This window comes from Neovison vison, chromosome 1 (genome assembly GCF_020171115.1).
Source record: "Neovison vison isolate M4711 chromosome 1, ASM_NN_V1, whole genome shotgun sequence".
In the NCBI taxonomy this organism is placed as follows: domain Eukaryota; kingdom Metazoa; phylum Chordata; class Mammalia; order Carnivora; family Mustelidae; genus Neogale; species Neogale vison.
In genome coordinates this window covers 245,254,279-245,276,888 of record NC_058091.1, presented here as the reverse complement: position 1 = coordinate 245,276,888, position 22,610 = coordinate 245,254,279, and the positions used below count along the sequence as shown (strand labels likewise).

Here is a 22,610-nt window from a genome sequence, read left to right as displayed (position 1 = left end):
GGCAGCCACAGAGTAGCTGACCCACTGACCCTCTGCCTTGGTCACACTCCAGAGGGCCTCACTGCCACCATTTTGAGCCCTTTAAGGACGCTTTTTGGCTAATTAGCTCGGTGAGGGGGTGCAGACCCAGAAGGAAGCCTGGCAGAGGGCACGGCGGGGAGGGGGATCGTGGATGCATGCACCGCGCTTTCATGATCAGAAAAAAGATGCACACCAGCGCTCCCGATGGAGTAAAATATTGTTGTGAGAGCGCTGGGACTTTTCTCTGAAGCATTGCTCTGCTTAAAAAAGCCCCATTCCTATCACTCTGCAGAAGCTTCGATAATAAAAATAAAACACCAGATAGCTGATTTGTCCTGTGTCATAACAGAGTCATAAAGGGTTCATACCTGAGTTGCTTATGAAAAGTTAATGGTTAGTCAATTCTGGGCTGACATATTTCTGGTCTAAGCTGTTCGCGTGTCAAAACCTAAGTCTGGAGGAAAATATATTTTGCTTAGAGGCTCCATGGCAGGTGGCAGCTGGAAAATAGGGCAGGGAAGCTGGGTGCAGCTCTCACCGTGGGAAGCCCTCGATACCTCACCTGTTTGGTTCCAGGGCGAACTCCATCCTGAAGCATAATCCCAGAGCTGCTGGCGGGGGCTGGCACTCGGGGCCCCCTGGCTCTTTGCCTCTCTGCCTCTCTGAGCCTTCAAGCCCACAGCCTATCCTTGCAGGACGCACTGGAAGCTGGGCTCGGGTTCTGGCGGCCCCTGCTGTTGGTGCCCCTTGGGTGACGCCATGTGGTCACATGGACCACACATCCCTCAAGCCTTGTATAATCCTTAGGAAAAAACCCCAACCAGAAAACAAGACAAAGCCCAGTCCTCATACAGTGAGGAAGCAGAGCTCTCTTTCACAATGTATTCAGAGTCTACCTTCTCTTACCCCCTCCACTGTGACCAGTGGGTTAAGGCACCATCTTCTCATCTGGGGGACAGCAGGGACCTCCACCTCTGCTCCTCCACTCTGTCCTCTACACAGCAACCAGACACTATTCCCTCACCCTGAGTTAGCCCTAGAGGGTCTGCTGGGATGACTTGTCATCTCCTCCTCCACTCTTCCTTGGTCATTCCATTCCGGCACTGTGATCCCTGGTTGTTGCCTACATGCCAGGCATCCTGCCCCCTCCTCCAGGCTGTCAGTCTGACTTGCACCCCCCTCTTTCAAGTCTGCCCAAATGTTATCTGCCTGCCCTATCTGTAACCCCCACCCCACCTGTCACTTCCCGTTTTCTGGCACTTACTACCACTTAGCATACCACTTGCATCTGTCTCTGCCTGATGAGGACGTGAGCTCTCAAGTGAGCCCTCAGTAGATACTCAGTAAATCATGGCACGAGATGCTGAGCTAGGCCTTCTGCAGGGATTGTGTTTTGGTTCTTTGGGTTTGATGATGGAGGCGCCCACCTCCTGCCTTCCCATCCACCTGAATGTTGCCAGTGATGGGGCATCAAAACGAGGTGGCTGGCAGGAAGGCAGAGAACTGATCCCAAGCACGGTGCACCTGCTTCCCCACCCTGTGTCTCCTCCACACTGCATTCCTCAGGCCAGGGCCTGTGGACACTGGCCGAAAAGAAGGCTCCACACAGAGCAGCAGGCAGAGAGGGAAAAGCCCACGCAAGCCATCTCAAACTTAGCTGCTGACTTCTGGTGAGCCCCTAACAACATCATTTAATTTCTCCATCTGTTTCTCCTCATCGCTGCTGGTAGACAAGGTGAAACTCCTGGGTGATTGCTCAGGGGCTGGGGGGTGCACGTCAGTTCTTCGAGTGCATGAGGGGATGTTGGATACATTACCGTTCTCCTCTGAGCACCAAACTCATCACTAGCCTGTGACTTAGGCTCTGGGGAGAAGCTGACTGTGGAATAAATAAAATAATGTCTCTGGGCTAAAACAATAGGCATCATATAATTATAGAACAAAGTGCATATGGTTTTCTGGAACATGAATACTGCCTACTGAAATCAAATTTCCCTCATTGGATGTGGGGAAATTCCTTTAAAAATTGATTTATAAGAAGCTACATAAAACTAAACCTGTAATCCTTCCTCTCCTGAATGTTCTTTGAGATGTGTCTGAATACTGCTATCAATGCTTGATTGCATCTCTGTAATTGTCTTTTTATGGATGGGGTTTTTTTTTTTTTTGGTTCTGATGCATAGAAATGTATTAGCAAAATCAAGGTTCCTTCCAGAAATAAACAGATGCCAGATTAGACCATTCTTTGTACTGATACACATCCATCCTTGGGAAAAAGACAATTTTACTAAAAGGCATAGATTTTGTCTTTTAAAAAGCTATTTTATAAGTATCTGCCCTTAATAAAGAAAGTAATTAAATGAGACTTAAGTATTAAACAATATTTAAGCAGAGGCGAGATGGGGAATGTTGTCATAGTGATGCATGGGACTCGGGTCTAAGTAATATGAAAATGAGCCATCAATGTGGAATATTTAGTGACTAAATGCTAAACACAAGGACTCCAGGGTGATTTCAGAGTTCAGGTTAATGGTACTGTCAATGCTGCAAGTTAGGACTCAGTGTAGACACATTTATTCCAAGCCTTTCCGGCTCTGCCCTTCTCAGAAGCCATGTTCTCAGGAGCCCTCTGTCCTGACTCTCTTTGGGGAGGATGGAGTCAAGGAGAGGGCCTTTCCTCCATGCTGGTTTGATTCTGGCCCCCAGAATCCACGATCTCTAGCATCCCTCCTGCACAAACACTTTAACGGGATGGACCCCAGCACTGAACATGCAGTTCCCTCTCTGCCTGTTGGTGACAGCTGGCCTCAGAGGTGTCTGCTCTCACATGGCTGATATCCAGACCGAGCAGGGACCAGAGGCACCCTGGGGTGGGGGACACACACAAACGCCCACGGAAGACAATGTACAGTACAGTACACATGAGCGTGCATGTGCACACTCATGGCGTCTCCACTGCCCACCTCATGGCTCTCTGGCGGATCATCCCGACCCACATGGGGGTTCCCATGCTGGTCACTTCCTTCCAGACTCTTAAAGGACACACTTGCCACTCTGTACATACTTGCTCAGAGTTCTCTTGAGAAGTCCTCCAGCTTGAAGCCATCCCTAAGTAGCTGCTGAGCTTCTGGGCAGGGAGCTGCTATGAATGGTCATGTGCATTGTGAGCCCCCAAGGTTGGTCTGTTCTCTGGCTCAGCCCCAGGCCTGGGCCAGGGAGCCACAGGTGTGAGAGAAGTCACTGTTTGGAGGGCTCCTGGCTTCCCTAGGACCGCAGGGAACCCGAGTCATTGGCTGACTTGGGTTTCTATGATCAGTCTTCCCCATGACTCTGAGTGCCCACGAGGAAGCACCTCATCCCTCTGCAGACCACCGTATTGTCCCCAGTGCGTGGCTCAGTCGGTGTCTGCTGAGCAGATGGAGGCGCGTTAGCCGAAGGTGCTGGCTCTCAGGGAGCGCTGAAGGAAAGGCTAGTGAAGAAGTAACGTCATCCAGAGAGAGGTCTGGGCTTTGTTTGCCTGGGGGCTTTGGCCACCAGGCTACCAGATATACAATTTATGATGGAGGCTCTGTGCCATGCAATGCCATTTGTGTCTCCCCAAGCAGCTAGACGTCATTCACGTGAGCAGGACATGACCAAGCTCTACCAGCAGCTCTGCACACCAGGCTTGGGTGAGCTTCACCAGCAGGCAATATGTTGTACCCGTTCTTATACATCAGTGCTGGGAACAGGCTACATGTGTCACTGCACCAGGAGAGAACAATGGAGGCTCTATGTTTGGACCACCCTGGATTCCACCCAATGGGGCTTCTTCCCTTGGCTGATTTTTTTTTTTTTTTTTTGCTTATAAACCACAGAAATTTCTCATAGTTCTGGAGGCTACAAGTCCAAGACCGAGGTGTTGTCAGTTTCCATGTCTGGTGAGAGCCTGCTTCCTGGTTCTTGGAAGGCTGTCCGTCTTTTTGCTATAGCCATGCACGGTGGGCGAGGGCAGACTCTCCCTTTTTATAAGGGCACTAATACCATTCGGGAGGGTTCTACCTTCATGACCTAATCACCTCCCCACAGTCCCACCACCAGATACCCCTCCAATGGGGACTGGGTGTACACATACGAATTTTGCGGGGATACAAACATTCACTCCTGGTACAGATGGAGGTTTCTACACAAACAAGAACGTACAGAGAATAAAAGAGTTCAAATTCTGGGTAAAACAGAGAAACATGTATCAGACTTACATCAGCCTAACTCTAAAAATAGATTAAATATAGGACGCAACCTTTTTAAGCACAGTCCCTGATCTTTGAGAGATGGAAAACTTGAGGAGAGGTCCATACTCACTCCCGCCCTCTGTCAGAGGGCATTTTCCAGACCACAGCACGGAGAACCACGGCAATGGAGAAGAGGTCAGAATCCAGGGCCTTTGAAGTACCTGGAATTTCAGAGCTAGGGTAGCAGAGACGATGGGGCTTTTCAGGCTTTGAGGAGCCCCGGGAATTTCACAGAGATGCCCCCGAGTCATGGCCAGACACTACCGTCCAGAGGCACAGGCTGAGATTCGAGGCCTCACAGAGCATATAGCCTGGAGTCTGTGAGCTGAGCGGAGGTCCCAGAGATGTGAGAGCTCTTGGGGTTCTGACCGTCCAGAATGGAGAGCTCTTGGGGAATGTCCTAGGTATCCCCTTGGCTGATTTTAACCTACACTTATCCCCTGTAATAAACCATCAATGTGCGTCTAAGCATTCTCAGTGAGTTGAGTTCTTCTGGCAAATTACTCAACCGGAAGGTACTTTTGTGCACTCCCCAAACTCGTGTTGGATGCCAGAGTGGGGGAGGTCTTGGGTTGACTGCTCTCTCTAACTTTGTGGTCAGCTCCAGTTCCATCAGGGGGATTCTGACCCAGTTGTGTGGGTGCTGCACGTTTGGCCTGTGGGCAAAGCTGCATGTCCAAGTGCACACAGGTGGCTAGGCACCTGCACCAGAAAGCTCCTCTTGGAGTCACGGCTCTGAGCACTCAGTGTGTCCACCCTCAGAGGCTGGAGGACAGGTACCTCAAGACTCTAAGACTCCAGGGTATCACGTGGATGAGTGCTGCTCATGGGGTCCTCTGGGGAGCTGTAGGCCATGGATCCTTAGCTGATCAGCCTGGTGAGCCCAGCTGGGGCAGGGAGGGCCTCAAGTGACACAAGGCACTGCAGCGATCACTTGAAGTTCCAGACTGCCTCTAACCTGCTGCCTTTTCCTGGGGGAGCTGCCACCTTCCCAGGGGGATGCTCCATCACGAATTCCTGTCTGAGAAGGCCTTATCAGCAACTCTAACCTGAACCACACTCACAGCCCTCACACCCACTTGCATTCTTGCTGTCCTTGAAACACTCCAGAGATTATTTGATTAGGGGCGCCTGGGTGGCTAAGTTGGTGAAGCGTCTGCCTTTGGCTTGGGTGATGATCCCAGGGTCCTGGGATCCAGTCCTGCATCAGGCTCCCTGCTCAGCGGGGAGCCACCTTCTCCCTCTCCCTGCTGCTCCCTCTGCTTGTGCTCTCTCTCTCTCTCTCAAATAAAAAAATAAATCTTTAAAAAAAATTTCCTTCCATGGCTCATTTTAGGGACCAAGAAGGCCTGCAATCAGGATTTTTTTTCCTGATACTGTGCTTTAAGCTCTTCACAGATTTTGTGGTTTTTCTTTTCTTTTCTTTTTCCTTTTTTTTTTTTTAAAAAAAAAAACCAACTGAAGATTTGTGGCAGCTCTGTGTAGATTGAGTCAGTTGGCACCACTTTCCCAACAGCATTTGCTCATTTCATGTCTCTGTGTCACAATTAGTAATTCTTGCACTATTTCAAGCTTTTTCATTATTATATTTGTTACGGTGTTCTGTGACCAGAGATTGCTGTTCATCGAAAGCTCAGAGGATGGTTTGCATTTTTCCATTAAGAAAGCATTTTTTAATTAAGTATGCGCTTTTTTTAGACATATGTTAGTGCATACTTAAGAGACTCCAGTATAGCATAAACACAGATTTTATAAGTACTGGAGACCAAAAACTTCATTTGACTCCTCTGATGGCAATATTTCCTTTATTGAATGTTCACGTTGTTGCAGTGGTTGGCACCGAACCCTCAGCATCTCCAAGTTGTTCCTGGATACTGTTGGAGGGAGTATAAACTGTACGGCCTTTTTGGAGGGAGATTTGGTGATACCCATCGCACTGAAATCATGCTCACCCTTGGACGTCATCATTCCACTTCTAAGAGCTTATCTTACACACCTACTTACATGAATGTGCTAAGAGGCGCATATGAGGCTCATGGTTGCACTATTGTCTGCAGTTAATAAAGCCTGTCTACAGGCTGAGCGAGAGCTCCCTTGAGTGGGGCTGGGCGGGAGAGCCGAGACAAGGCAGCTGCGTGGAGCTCTGCACGCAGGGTCTAGAAGCTAGATTAGAACCTCCCTGAGGGACCCTGTCCCTGTGGCCTGGGGCCGCAAGTGGTCACTGAGCACAGTGAAGCTTTGAAGTCAGTACTATGAGGGAAGAGAGGTGACCCCGAAGAGACCCCTGGGAAAGCAATGGCCCAGTAGAGGCACCTGGTGGGGCGGAGCCCTCAGCAAGTTCTGCAGGCTGCCGGATCCTGGGTCCGGGCCCATCTCTGGTGGGGCTCTGGCCCATCCTCCTAGAGGGTGGAACTCACCCAAAGCTCAAAAGAGCCGGACGTTTGTTTGCAGCCAGGGTTTCTGACACAAGCCGGAAAGAATTGGCCAAAGCCTTTGAGTGCTTCAAGTATAGTGTTTTCCAAGATTTTAAAACAAAATGTACCCAAGCATTTAATGAGATTATTTTAATGCAGAACCTACAACCACTGTCTATCGTGTTGCAAACAGCTCTCCATGCTAATCAAATGCCTCTCATCTTTTTACAATGGATTCATGACGGGTTCATATAAAGACAATAAAAATTAAATGAGTCATGAGCTCCTAAATCATTCTCTTCTGGTCTTTTTAATAACTCGCTTCCAAAGCGGAGCTGGCTGAGAGCATATGCTTCATTAGAGTTATTTGTCCCTGGTTTTACACCGTTTAGGCATGGGAAAAAAGTGAACCTTTTAACACATCCTTCAAACACTGCCACAAATACTTTCTTCTAATGGGTTTTGTTTTCCTGCTTTTATCACCGTACTCCGCCTCCCCACATCTGAAAGCCCCTACTAACAAGATTTGGCAAAGGAAAAAACCCAGCAGAAAAGAGGGGCTCTTTCAAATCATTTCAGAGATACTGGTTTTTTTTATAGGGCCCCCACACCCCCTTTTGAAAAAGACGAATACAATAGAAAAATGTTTCCTCTCTCTGGGACTCTCCTGGCCAAGCAGTTCCGTCTGTTGCGCTCAGAGGTCGATGGGCTCATGAAACCCTGCAGCCCCGGCCCCGTCCCGCGGGGGCCTGGGCATCACAGCGGGGAGGCAGGGCCAGCGCCCCAGCAGCGAAGCCTTGGCAAGGCTGGTTGCGGGGTGTTGTGTCCCCAGAGCAAGGCTGGCTGCAGCCCTGGCAAGACCCTCCGAGTTACTCTACCGCATTTGCTTCACGGAGTTGTGACAAGAGGTAGATGACATGCTGCTTGTGAAGGGACTGGCATGACACTTGGCCCCTGGACATGGGTCAGAACTTCCGTGTCAACTCTAGCAAGGATTCAGCAGCTCAGTTCTGTCCTGTCACCCCCGGGATATCCTCCCCTGCTTCTGCTCCCCTCATGGGCAGGTCCCCTGTCCCTAAGGTAATAAGGGATGGGGGAGGCAGTCACGAGGGGAGGGCAGGTGATGCTCTAGAGGGAGGAGGTGCGGACTAGCTTTGTGGACTTTCCTTCACGCTGAGCGGTGGCTGCGTGATCTGGGCAGAAGGCTAAGGCTTGGAAAGGGTTTGCACGTTCAGTTTCTGCAAGTCAGCCTTCCCTCTCAACCCCCAGAGTACTTAGTATGGAGGTCAGGGTGTAGGGAGGCGTGCGTGGATCTGCCTCTGAGATGGGCCCCTAAAGCCTGGCTGTGAGGCCGCAGGAGACAGGGCCTGTGTGGACGCCTCGCCAGGGAAGGCTGAGGCTCTGTGGCCCAGGTGAAAAAGCCAGGGTCCCGGTGGCATCAGCGGCTGTCCTCACATTTCTGTGGGATTCCTGTGTCCCAGAGGTCCCTGGCCCATCATAAGACTGTATGACCTCACGGCTTAGAGAATCCTCAAATGTTAACCTTGTTGGTCCCCTCTCTGTTTTGGGTCCCTGTGGAGGCCAGCAGGCCAGCATCCTACTGCCTCCTGAGGCACAGTTCTTCCTGATGACAAGCTTCCCCCAGGGGCTCTGGGTGTGGCCCCTGGGAGTGATAGAAGGCCCTTCCCCATCTGACTGCGTCAACACAGGTTCACGCTGGGAGGGCCTGTGGGGCAAGGCACGGTCCCCTGTCGCACCAGCACAGGCACAGTCCTGGACAACAGCTTGGAGGTCAAGCTCTGGCCCAAGGCCAGGACAGGAGGGTCTGCTGGGCCTGCCTACCCCCCCATTCCCTCAGCTTATGAGGGGGGCAATGTTCCGTGGGTGAGGTGGGAAGTCACAGGGCCGGGTCTCAAGGCACCGGGACCCACCACTGCTCTAGTAAATAAACAGCGGTTGACCAGGAAGTAACGTACAGGTCTTACTGATTCCTCATCAAACAAACAGAAGGAGGAGGCTAATATCCAGGGCCCCCTTGCCTAGAGGTGCAGCAGGGTTCCTGGTGCCGCTGGTTTTTGCCCATCTCTGGGGCTCTGCGCTCTTGCTCTCAGTCTTGTCCTCTCCTGGGTGGAGGGGGTGGGGTTGTTTTCCCAGATGCAGCTGAGGCCCTGTCCCTCAGGCTCTGGGCTGCAGTGAGGCTTGGACCTCCTGCAAAGGGGTGGCTTGCACACCAGGTCCACAATGAACCTCCCGGCATCCTTAAGAAACTGAGGGAACTGCGCTTAGCTGCTTAGCAGGGAGCCCTGCCCAGTCTGGCCATTGCTCCAGTCGGAACTCCTGCCACTAGGGAAGCTACCGAGGAGAAGGACGCCTCCCACACCAGCAGGCTCCTTTTATTTCTGGGCCTGATGTATCTGGGGTTCTCCTTGTTTGAAGATGTAGTCCTAGGCTAGAAGGGGCTCCGGACTCTCGCAGGACAAACTTCTGACGATGTCAGTTGCCAGTTGGGACCTCATCAAGATCAAAAGCTTTTGCACAGCAAAGGAAACAGTCAACAAAACCAAAAGACAACTGACAGAATGGGAGAAGGTATTCACAAATGACATATCAGATAAAGGGCTAGTATCCAAAATCTATAAAGAACTTATCAAACTTAACTCCCAAAGAACAAATAATCCAATCAAGAAATGGGCAGAGGACATGAAGACATTTCTATAAAGAAGACATCCAGATGGCCAACAGACACATGAAAAAGTGCTCCACATCACTCAGCATCAGGGAAATACAAATCAAAACCACAATGAGATACCACCTCACGCCAGTCAGAATGGCTAAAATTAACAAGTCAGGAAATGACAGATGTTGGCAAGGATGTGGAGAAAGGGGAGCTCTCCTACAATGTTGGTGGGAATGCAAGCTGGTGCAGCCACTCTGGAAAACAGAATGGAGGATCCTCAGAAAGTTGAAAATAGAGGTACCCTACGACCCAGCAATCACACTACTAGGTATTTACCCTAAAGATACAAATGTAGTGATCCGAAGGGGCACGTGTACCCGAATGTTTATAGCAGCAATGTCCACAATAGCCAAACTATGGAAAGAACCTAGAAAGAACAAATGAATGGCTAAAGAAGAGGTGGTATATATATACAATGGAATACTATGCAGCCATAAATACCCCTGAAATCTTGCCATTTGCAATGACAGTGGATGGACCTAGAGGGAATTATGCTAAGCAAAATAAGTCAATCAGAGAAAGACAATGATCATATGATCTCACTGATATGAGGAATTTGAGAAACAAGACAATGGATCATAGGAGAAGGGAGGGAAAGAGGAAACAAGATGAAACCAGAGAGGGAGACAAACCATAAGAGACCCCCCAGGGATGCTCACCAGAAGCGTGCAGGTGTGGCACACACACACACACACACACACACACGCCTCCCTCTGTGGTACAGCCTGCCGGAGCACAGCACTTGACTTCTCGAAGGCTTGAGGTCCTCCTCTGTGACATAGACATAAATAATAACTCCTGCCTCAGAGGGTCAGAGTGAGGACTGAGTGAGAAGACACATGGGGTCGTCTTGGCATACAGTATTCCAGGTGAACTATTATCCCTCTCTTCATCGTTATTACTATTACTTATATTACTATCATCATTATTATTACTACTGCTGCTGCTGCCAAACAACATTCTCGGCCTCTTGCAGCCTGAGTTCCCAACAGGCAGCCAGCAGCAGCCCCAGGAGGCTCCCCAGGTGGAGAGATGTGACCCTGAGGTGTCCACATCAGCCTCAGACACATGGACCAGCCGCCTCCAGCAAGCCCAGAGCAGCCCTGGGGAAGCCATTGAACTTCTGTGAGCCTGTGGGGGAATGGGGAGGATAACATTCTCCTTCCACAGGCATTTTCGGGCTGAATGTCTGTGTGAATCACGTAGCCCATGCCCAGCACACAGCAGGTGTTCTTACGTGTCATCCCTGCTCTGGGGACAGTGACAACAGCGGCCCTAGAAGGAAATCAGCGAAGAGATGAGGAGGGCATGGGGAGTCGGAGAGCAGGGTGGGGAATGGAGGGGGACAGCCCCAATGGAATGAAGATGGAGGATTGATGAGTTCTAGAGCCCCTTGCCGACCCCGCCCACTGCAGCACCAGACGGAACAGCACCGCCCGCTGTAATTAGCACCGGGCTCGGAACACCGCACCTACAAACCCCCAAGGCAGGCGGATGAGAGAACACCGTGACATGTGGGCCTCCTTTCTTTGTCATTTGTACGAGACATCTTGATTGGCAACAAAATATTAATCACTTTTTCACTACTCTCTTAATGAGAAGCTTTCATGGGCAACAAAATATTAATTTGTCTTGTCTTATCTGTTAAGAATTCTGCTAATGAATTCAGTCACAGAGCTATTACAGAATGCCATCCTAATGACACATGTAATTAAACTTTTCTGACTTGCAAACATCAAGGATGCCTCGAGCTTCAGAATCATATTTGATCAGAAAGTAAATGGACCCCTCTAGCCCGGAGCCAAGTGAGAAAGAGCCTCTCGGATTCCCCACTTGCTGTCTGGAGCGCTCCTGAGTCACCCCATGTGTGCGCGGCTGTCCAGATGGTGTTCAAGAGGAGTCACCCCTGCATTCACCAGGGCCGGGGACTCGCAGGCCCTGAGCCAGAGTGTGGAGCAAAGACACTCTCCCCAGCCCCGAGGGTGACCACATATCCACAAGCACGGAATTACAACCCAGTCCTACCTGTTGTCTATTAGAAGAGGGGAGGCAGAGGAAGGAGAATTTCTGGCTTCAGGGCGCAGGGATAAGCAAGAGGGAGGTATAGAGTGGCAGGATAGGGCCAGAACCTGACAGGTATTGATCATTAACCTAAAGGATCTTGGCCACTCCCTGTGGGCTGTGGGAACCTTAGTTTTTTTGTTTGTTTGTTTCTGTTTATTAACATATAATGTATTATTTGCTTCAGGGGTACAGGTCTCTGATTCATCAGTCTTACACAATTCACAGCACTCACCATAGCACATACCCTCCCCAGGGTCCATCACCCAGCCACCCTCACCCTCTCCAACCCCTCCACTCCAGCAACCCTCAGTTTGTTTCCTGAGACCTCAAGCCTTCGAGAAGTCAAGTACTCTTTCCAAGTTCACTCAACTGGGAAGTGGTAGAGCTGAGGCTTCAACCCAGGTCCCTTTGTCTTCAGAGCTTGTGCTGTGCTCCGGCAGGCTGTACCACAGAGGGAGGCGTGTGTGTGTGTGTGTGTGTGTGTGTGCCACACCTGCACGCTTCTGGTGAGCATCCCTGGGGGGTTGGTGCTGCCCTGTGCCCCCACGTGGGGGTTTCTGGGCAGTACAAGGCCCTGCCTGTTTGTAGGCTGCTGACTTGACCATGAGCAGCAAGTGTTTCCAGGGAGGTAATAAGAGGCCATTAATCTCCAGTTGCACCCACAATTAACCCAAATTGCTAACCTCACTGTGAAAAGTGGAAATGCAATTGAGTTGATGCTGGAGGCATGTTCGAGGGAGGGGAAAAACACTCAAAGTAATTTAATTAACCGATGGCAAGTGCATTAAGAGTTCTGCCTCCGCCTTTATTTCTGGTGTCTTTAAATAGAGCATCAAGTAATGCACATGGAAGTTCAGACAGACACGGGCAGATCTGTCCTAGTTTTGAATTAATCACCACTGGCCAAAAACAGTTTAAAGCTGATGCCCCACCCCGAGAGCTCTTGCACACACAAGTCTGTGCACCCCAACACCTCCGCCGACTCTAATCATGGCAAACAGAACACTACCTCTCCTTGCTAAGATCCCAGACAAGCCCTGGGCACCTCAGCTCAGAAGACAAAGGACTCTGCCCACTCAGCTTCTGTCCATCAACCCCCAACCAGTGTTGTGCTGGCACTGACATTCGGAGATGGGTGGGATTCAGGCTGTGCTCAGCACTGTGGGGAAACGGCAAGGAAATACTCCTGCCCCACGTGGCAGGGAGAGGGAGACTCCTTGCCCAGCTGTGCCCAAGACAGAATCCCCACAGTGGTCTGCCTCTCCCCATCTGCTCACCCCATGATCTCCAGTTGCAGCAAATGAGTAGTAGAGTCCCAACTTGGTGGTTTCTACAGAATTTTGTACTGGGATTTCTCCCCACAAAGCAATCTCACAGTTGGGAGGAATCTTCAAGGTCATAGGATTTAGTTTGGCCTCCTGTGGCTAGTAGCATTGCTGACCATGGTCCTGCTTGAGCTTGCATTCCTCTAGGAATGGGGAGCTCACTGCTTCCTGTGAGGGCTCACTCCATTTTGGGGATGCTGTGATGGATGTAATGGTGTTCCATCTCAGCAGTCCAAACTGGTTTCTTTTGGGGGAGCACCCTGGCCCTGTGTGCTTGTTGAACTCATCGGTCACACAGCCCAGACTGGCTCCTGTGGCCCTAGTCCCTTCCTCACCACCTTAGAGATAGATGTTCATGGAACTGACCAAGCATCCCACAGGTCTTCCTTCTCAGAGCCAAGCATCCCATTCTGTGCCAGCTTGCTTGACTAAGCCAAGAAGACCAGGACTGCCCCCTCTTCTGCCTGAAACTGAGATGCCCCCTACTGTGGCTAAGACCTATCAGCTGTCCTGGCAGGGCCCTGCATCGGTGATGTCACTCTGTCTTCTCAATGAACTTCAATCTGGCCCACACATATCCTTGAATGATTCCCTTTATTTTTCAAGCCCCATGGAAGGGAGGGACTGCTAACATTCCCTTTCTGATACCTACGATGAGTAGTCTAAGACGTTGCTCAAAGTCATAAGGCTGGGTTTTGGGGTGACACTGGGAGCCCAGCCCAGGCTGCACGGGCCCTCCCAGTACAGAAGTCTTTTTGCTGGTCATGTCAGATTGTGGGTGCTCAGCTGCTCTCTCTTCCACTCATGTCAAATCCACGTTCCCACATCTAGCTGACAAGGCCCCCAGGGCAGGCCACTCTGGCCTTTCCTTCCACCTGCTCACCTGGAGCCTGCCCTCCCGCCAATGCTGGGCGTTTCACCCCTGCCCTGCCCAGGGAACCCATGTTCCTTCTCGCCCCTCATCTTCATCCTCCCCAGGTGTGGGCTCTGCATTTTCCCCTGGTTCTTCCAGCCAGATGGCCTCCCCGCTCCACTGCCTCCCGTCCGGCCATGTTTGCTGTGGGCTTGTGGGCCTCCTTCATGGTGGGCTCCGTCATGCAGTCTGAGCCCCTGATCTTCCACTCCCAGGCCCACTGTTTGGCTTTCGCTGCTGCAGCCTGCACGGAGACCTCCCACCCGGCCCGCCCTGACTGCCCGGGCAGCGTGCCCTTCCCTACTGTGGTTCTGGCTGGCGGGCGTGCAGCTAACATCCAGGCCATTCTCTGCATGCGGTGGGACTTGAATTTTCTGGTACTTCCAGCTCTCAGACGACAGGCTTGAAAGGCATCAAACGTGGGATGTTCAAATGAAACCCTCTCACTCTGCCACCACCATGGCAGATTCACAGTTACTCCGCTGGGGCAGGTCTGCATGCAGGGTCAGAGCCCAGCGACTTACATTGATGTCTTCCAAGGCCATGAAGTTGAGGGCAAGCCCGTTGCGCTTCCAGACGATGGGGGGCCGCAGCTCTCCACGGATAGCGCAGGTCAGCACTGTACTCAGTCCCACAGTCACTGTGGCCACGCTGACCCTCTCCTCGGGTGCGAGGCTGAGCTGAACCACCTCTGCAGGGGGAAAGGAGAAAATCTTCAGGTGCACACCAGCATCGGGAGTCCCTACTCACAAGCAAACAATTACGGGGGTTCCCGGCAGGGCAGGCGTCCTAGGGCTCTCAGGCTCTCTACAAACTATTACGGCATGCGGTCTAAATGCATTGATGGACACTCCCTCCTGGAGGACAGGCCACAACTTACGGGAAATGTTCAAAGATCTCTGTGAGTCGGAGAAATCAGGAGCCATAGCGAGTGTAGGGAAACCATCTGCGCTATGGATTTATGAGTTGAGCCAAGAAGGTGGGCCTTTACACAGGGACCGGTGGGGGGCCAGATGTGCGGCGGATGCCCCACTCTGTGCTCCTGGGCCTCATGAAGTCTGGGCCTTGCTGAGTGCAGTCAAGGTCTGCTGGCTGAGCTGACAGCTTTCTCATCCATCTGGGGGCAATTTAAAGGTTGCACTGTCTGAAGCTTGGGGAATGAACTGGCTGACCTTTGAAGGTTTGTTTCTGTCTGAGGATTCTTTGAACTTGGATTTGGATTTCTGTTCAGCAACCATGCACTGTAGCCTTTAATTTTTTTGAAGGGTGCTTCAGGCTGTACAAATTATTAATCCTTGCCATTTTATACTTGCTGACTGGCATTAAGACTGATCATTCTTTAGGCAAATGGGAAGTGTCTAAAATATTTGCTTGCAATCACAGGCTTTTAGAAATTTTTGGGATTAATGAGAAAATTAATTGGACTCAGGCTGTTCATATACCGACGTGCCATCAGGCTTGGAGGGAGAGTCACCAGCTCAGTGACGGTGATGGGACTGCCTCCTCCCTACTCCTCCCCCACCTCTACAACTCAGAGCACTTGGGGCATCAGTCTGCGGTGGTAGTAGCTGAGGGCGGCTGGCTGGCTGGCTCTGAGGGTCTGTGCTTACCTGGGATGCTGGCAAAAATGCCGGGAGTCCTCCTCACTCTCACTGCTCTTTTGGGACTTGGGGGCCCTGCCAGGGGTGGGGCAAGGCACAGAGCTGGGAACCGACCTCCTGGACTCGGCGGGAGCCCTGGGAACTGTGACCAGGCAGCATGTCTGTGCTCACACCCTCTTGCCAGCACATGTGGGGAGGAGAAGGTGGTGGGTGGGGGAGGGGCCGGAATGCAAACGCTGGCAGGTGGGATGCCCTGCGGAGCAGGTCAAGTGGCAGCACGTGTCGTCAGGTCAGATGCTTGAGCGGCAAAGCTCTTACCCCACCACAGTCAGTCAGCGGCCCGGCCCCAGGCACATGAAGATGAACAAGATATACACTAGGTGCTTAATCAGTGCTTGTTGGATGGATGGATGAAAAATGGAGAAAATGGAAATAAGGAAAGGCGCCAACAGACCCATGGAGAGGGGACAATCACGCACAGGAAAAATGTGACTCCTCTTGAAGGAGCCGCAGGGGAAAGATAAGCGCCAAGTGATCGATGCCGATGCACCCAGCATAATATTTTACAAACATTAAAATGATGCACTTCAGGTTCCCTCTTAAATCATGGCTTGCTTGCTGCCCTCCTACCTCTGAGTCATGAGGCTTATTGGTCAGGGCGGGAGAGAGAAGGCACGCAACCTCCATCGTGAACCCCAGGCTTTGGAGACTCACAGTGGACAGAGAGAGGGAGGGAAGAGGAGGACGGGACACATGGATCTGGCTTCTTCTGTGCTCTGCTGGCCCTTAGGACTCAGAGTGGCCCCGAGTGTAGAGGGGGTACGCCTTCCTTATCGGACTCTTCCCCTGCTCTTCCCAGGGCATGGTGGGGGATGAGGTGAGAAGGGTGTGCCTGTTGGCATGGTGGTGAGGGGAAGCGAGAGCGGCTCTAGGAGGGAGTTAATTCCTCCTCCACCCTTCCGCCTGGGGTGAGCCCATGAGGCCTGGCACACAGCCAGAGGCCCCTGGGCTCCCGAGTGGCGTGGAGCAGTCCAGAGTTTCCTGGCCACACACTGGCAGGCCTGTGAGGTGCTGTGTACCGATGTGCCCGAGGACCGAGGCCTTAAGGGAACACCCCTGGACCCTCCCCAGGTGGTAGTGCCGGTGAGGGCTGCTGGAGGCCAAGCTGTGGGGGGGCATCAGATGCTGAGGCAGCCCAGATCAAGAGCAGAACCTGGGATGACCTCCACCGAGAGGACCCGAGACAGGGCAACTGGGAGTCTGTGGTGTGGACCGCAGGTGGCAGGGGACCGCTGTGTGTTTTATCCACACTCAGAAGGCAGTTTGGGGAGCAGCTGGGGATGCCGGGTGGGAACTGGAGGCATGAAGTGTTTTTACTTAGGTAGAGCATTACTTAATGCAGGCTTGTTAGAATGACCTGCTCCCATTAAGCTTTACAATGGACTGAATATTCACGCACTTTGTCCGCCCAGCGCCAGTGGGCAGGGCTTGTGAAGAGTACATGTGGGGGGCAGGCAGCTAAACTCAGAGAAAGGTTTGTGAATTTATGATCTCACCTCCTCTCAGAACTGCAATTATTGTTTCTCCTGTAGGTGTAATGACAGCGCAGGCTTGGGGATCTGGGAACGTTTCTGTAAAAACTTTTTCCCAGTTGCGAATTACTTAAAACAATTACAAGTTTCTTCTGAGTATCTCCAAGAGACCATCATAATGTTTGGGAGAGGCTCTTATTTTTTCATGAACCGTGAAGGCAGAAAAAGAAGGAAGGACTGAGTCCACAGGAAAAAGCATGAAGTTGGATGCTTACTAACACCATATACAAAAATTAACTCAAAATGGATCAAAGGCCTAAATGTAAGACCTAAAACAATAAAATTCTTAGAAGATGAAAAAAAAAAAAAAAGAAGTGTGGCAGGTCACGAAAGGAAAGGACATTTTCTCTGCCTGTTGGAACTCTAGTCCAGGGACAAGGGAAAAGAGCCACTGAGCCCTCAGGCAGCAGCCCCTGGGGGAGGCAGGACATCCCTAGGCTACAGAGCTCCTGTTCTCAAGGTGTGGTCCCCCCCCCATCGACATCACATCTCCCATCTTGGGGGCAACTGATGGAAATGCAGATTCCTACTCTTCTACCTCAGGCTGGTAAGACTCTGGTGGCAGGGTGGGCATCCTGGTTTTAGCAAGCACCTCAGGGTACCCTGAGCCCTGACCACCACTGCCTTAAAAGATGGTAGGGGTGTGTCTGGGTAGATTGAAGCGGAGGGTGCGGGGGTGAGGGGCACGGATGGGAAGGTGAGGTATTCTGGTTGGCTGGGGTCTCATTTGAAATGTAAGACCTATATGCAATGTAGGGTCCTCCAAGGAACCCCAAGTTCATGTCTTTCAAACAGTTTAGCACAAGGCTACAACCAAATAAAGAAGCAAAAACACAGGTGGGAGGGCTGCTGGGACGGCAGGTTCCAGCCTGCTTCCTCAGGGCTGCCGCGCTTATTTGTATGTCTGAAGACGTGCACTTTGCACGGAGGAAAGGCTCATGCAAAATTAGAACGCGTGAATACTGACAGAACCATCATAATTCTGCTCCTGTCAGCTACACAGATATTAACCAAACAGCAAATATTTGGATCACTTAAAGTTTAATTAAATGAATGTTTTATTGGATTTAATGCATGTCAATATTCCCTGACTGGTTTAAAAATTCTGAAGAGATTTACGGCAACCAAAGCTCTCCTTCTCTCCTTACTCCCAGTTATTTACTGTTCAGCACCCCTTCCCCAGGCAGGCCCCCACCTTCCCTGCTAAGTGGCCCCCCCACGGTCACTTCCTGGAGTGAAAAGCGAGATGGCATTGTGGGCTGGGGCTGGAACGAGCGGGGCAGACTCTGGACTGTGGCTCTGGACATCCGACCTCCAGGCCTGGCTCTGCTGGCGACGTACCCAGTGGCCTTTGGCAGGTCCCTTCCTGCTGCTTGGCCTTGGTTCGGACATCAGTAAAACGAGAGATCGCGTGAGGAGGGCTCTGGGGACCGACCTTGCTTTGGGCTCCGGAACTCTAAGGACGTGTTTCTAAGTGGACGATCCTGTAGACCCTCTTCAGTCCTGCCAGGTGCTGACTTTGGGCGCCCCTTTCCTCGCCACCCAGTGCCACCTGCCTCTGCTCTTTGCCCGCTTGCCCACAGTGGCACCAGTGATGCCTCAACTGGCAGCAGCAACGGCGGCCAAGCCCACAGGGGCTTCCCTCAGGATACCCCCAGAATCCTTGCTCTCCACCCCAGACACCAACGGCCTCCTGTGTGCTTACCCCCAGACTGCTCCCATGCCTGTGAGCACCAGGGATGTTAGAGCCCTGCACAAAAGCCACCCACAGCTCCTGTCCCCCGCAGAATGCAGAACAGTCCCCACTGCTGACCCCCCCACTACCCGACCTCCTGCAGTACTTCCTGTGGCACCCACCAACCCCCATCCTATTCGTCTATCCTCAGACTCTCACTCGCTCAGCCCCTCGAGATGACCTCAGGGAGGGTGTCTGGAATCTTGGCGTTTGAACATCAGGGGACACTTAGACAGATATCTGTTGAAGATCGAAAGACACTGTCCTACTGAATCTGACAGGACCTTTTCAGGCTTAAGCAACAGAAACTCAGAAACACTGGACCCCCTTTAGGGTGGTCCAAAAAAAGGAGGGTGGTCTAAGTTCTCATAACCAGGAAATCTAAGAAGGGTGGAGGAGGTTGTAGACGTCCGGGGGCCTCCACAAGGCATGCTCTACTGGGCTGCAAGATGGCCCCTCGCTCACACTGTCCCTGTGCATGGGACCCCAGACAAGGGAACCCGATCTTCCCTGAGAATCCAGGAAACAAGCATAGGACAGAACTGTGACCTTCGCACATACCTCCTGTGTCCTCCCACAAAGCCATCCCTGGGGCCGGGGGACAGAGTGCTGTGCTGTCACAGGACTGACCCTCACTCGCGGCCTTGGGACTTGGGGCCACCCCCGGGCTTGGTGCCAGGTGAGTGGAGGTGGGGATACGTGTCCCGACAGAAAGGGTGTGTTGGGTGGATTGAAACCCTACGACTGCTACAGAGACTCAGAGAGGTCCTTCTCTCCCCTCTGCTCCTTCCCAGTCGCACCTGGAAGGCCTGCGGTGGGGCACGGGGATGAGGGGAAGGGAAGTGGAGCCACACTGCGAAGGAAGCGAGAACCGGCAGACATGAAAGCTGATTTAGGCTCCTGCGGCCCATCCCCCTGGCTGCCCTTCTCTTGGGAGCTTGGGTTGGTGGTGGGGCCGTGGCCTAGCGCAGGGGACTCCTCACACTGGGCTGGGCACGAGAGGAGGGCCAGGCGGCCTGCAGTGTGTGGGGACAGCCCTGGCAGGAGTTTCCACCCCTTCCTCAGGTACAAGTGCCCAACAGGAGACTCAGATCTACTGATACCTGTGCTCTGCTCTGTGGGGCCAGGACTGCCCTGAGGGGGAAGCCCCCCAGGACCACCGAGGCCTTCTGCTGCTGGCTGTGGCTCTGCGGCTCCCATGGTGTCTCACCATTTGTGGCCCTACGGGCTGCCCTGGGAGGGTTGTTGAGGCTTGTTGGGGACCATGCAACAAGGTCTGCCCTGTGCCCACAGCACGTGGGGCAGGGAAGGAGGGCTGGGTGCCAGGGCCCAGGAGCCCAGCAGGAGCTTCTCTGCCACAGCTGGGCAGAGGTGCCACAGAGAGATGAGGCCCCAGCTGTAAGAATTGGCACTGGAGTGCTGCCTGGTATGAGATCAGAGGAGGGCAAGGGAACTGGGGGCTCCTCACAGCTTGGGACATCTGTCTCCCTATGAGCCAGGCCTTCTGATATCCATGGGCACCCCCTTGTTTCCCCTGGGACCAAAAGGCACAGGTCACATTGAAACTATTGTCCACATCAGCCAGGCTGGGCTAGCCCAAGACAGAGACTAGTGTTCTCCCTAGCCTGCATGTTCGTGTGTGGGTCTCTGGTGCCTAGCACAGTGCCTGGAACACAGCAGGTGGGCTATAGTCCAAGTCTGGCTGACAGTAGTCTCCCGGGAGACCCCAGCCTCGTTCTCTTGGCCCTTCTGCCTAAAGCAGTAAAACACCTTTGCTTTCCAGACACCGGTGTTGCGAACGCCAGACCTCAGCTTCCTCCCAGCACCCACGTTCTCCCCGCTCCTGGGAGCCTGCAGGGAACAGGAGGTCGCAGGGGATCAATGCGCCCACCAGACACAGACTAACACCCTTCCCGAAAAGCACGCAGCCATAACATTTCAGTCTCGAGAGAACTGGGTTTTAGTTCCTATTACAGCTTTTGCTTAATCTCCGGCGCTATTTCTCACACTGACTTGAACTCGATGAGACACTCATAAAACCATCAGCAGCCTCTCATGCAGGATTCTGGTGCTTCACAGCAAGAGAAATTAAATTTCTCAAATTATTGTCAAGTTCGCGTTAGTTTTCTTATGTTAGAAATGCACTAATGGAACACATGCCTACCTGGACACTTGCCATTTTTCAAACGATGCTCTTGGTGGAAAGACTCTGTCAAAAGCTCAATCAGCTTGCCCACACATCAGTACGTCGGATTGAGCCTCCAAGGCTAGAGTCAGGCTCAGGAGCCAGCTTGGGAATTAGGACAATCTGGAGACACCCTGGGCTGGGTGCTTAGCCCTATCTCTGTAGCTGCAGCCTGTTCTCATACTGTGCTTGTAAGGTAAGCATGACCTGGGATCCCCCTCCCAAACCCCCCCCCCCAGGAGCTGTGGCACCTGTTTGACAAACTCTACTGATCTGGTCTCATTCCTGAGACCAGGATCACACTATGAAGTTGGTGAGTGGGACAGAAACGAAGGTGGAGGGTGTGTGCCCCATGTCTCCTGACCATGTAAAGGATAGTCAACCTCTCACATCTCCTCGACCCTGTATCTTCACCTGGCCCTTCCAGGGTGGGGCTGGTTTGGTGTGCCCTGCCGGAAGGTGTTTGATGGGGTAGTGGGAGGTGCTTCATGCCTCCTGTGACCCCCTCCGCCAGAGCCTGCCACTCGGAGCTCTTTGCGCACATCTACAGATGTGTGGGTTTAGGGACAGATTGTCTTAGGACCCTTTCATCCTGACATGCATGTTTTGAGCACTAGGGCACATCTGGCCTGCACAGGTGTCTCTGTTCCAGCCAGCCTTGTATGTGTCCAAAATTTCCCGTTTCTCTAGGCATAATCTGATTCAATTTTCCTGTCATTGTCCTATTCCCTCTTGCTTGCTTCATTTCGGGGAGAGCAATAAACTTGTTAATTACCTGCAGATCTGTGGGCAATTTACTTTTTCAATGGACTTATGTTGCTTGATGTTGCTGCAATCATTTTTTTACAGTTTAGTTATTAAGCTCTGCTCTTCGGTGTCAACAAACACCTTTGAAAGCTGCAGACAGAGACCATAACTGTAGGATCTCTTTTGGATCCTCAGCACCTAATACAATTCCTGGCACAAAGAAGGGACTTGATAACTAGTTTTAAGCAAGTGCACCATTAAGGGGTAGTGCTCAGTCGATGATTGCTTATTGAGCACCTACTATGTGCCATGATACAGTGAGGATGTACTGGCAAGCAGAACAGGCCCACGTCCTGCTAACCTGGAGCGCGTGGTTTGGTAGGGAGGCCAAGAGTCAGATGTGGGATGGGGAGAAGAGGCACCTAAAGCATGTCCGTGGACCCCCGTGGGGAGCCCTTGGTGCCTGCAGAGCCTGACTGCTCTCTTTTGGTAGAGTCCTTCCTGTGGGCCCGGGGCTGGGCCCTGCAGGGGTGGATGTGGCAGACAGACCCCTGTCTCACTCCCACAGAGCCCCTGTGTCATGAGGCCTTCTTCTGGTTTGTAGGAGGGCCTTGTGCAGGGGCAGGTTAGATGGGCTTCTTCTGAGCTCCATGGCTCTATTTTTTTTTTTTTAAAGATTTTATTTATTTACTTGACAGAGACACAGCAAGAGAGGGAACACAAGCACTGGGTGGAGGGGGTTTGGGAGAAGGAGAAGCAGGCTTCCTTCTGAGCAGGGAGCCTGATTCGGGGCTTGATCCCAGGACCCTGGGATCATGACCTGAGCGGAAGGAAGATGCTTAACGACTGAGCCACCCAGGTGCCCCTCCAGAGCTCTGTTTTGCATTCTCTGGCCACTAAACCCTTCTAGCTTTGGGAAAACTAACCCACAGTGGGACTGTGGTAGAGGAAGCAGGAAGTCAGAGCTGAGCTCAGTGCCCAAGAGTTGTGACATCATTGGCCTGG

At 52.1% G+C, this 22,610-nt stretch overlaps 1 protein-coding gene across 1 annotated transcript in view; it reads right to left on the bottom strand.

Moving 5' to 3' along the window:
* Positions 1–22,610, bottom strand: part of FSTL4 (follistatin like 4) — a 297,369-nt gene that overhangs the window by 60,162 nt on the left and 214,597 nt on the right. Inside the window, exon 7 of the mRNA XM_044227430.1 lies at positions 14,270–14,436. Coding sequence (XP_044083365.1) covers positions 14,270–14,436 — 167 coding nt within the window. The remainder of the gene's footprint in view (positions 1–14,269; positions 14,437–22,610) is intronic.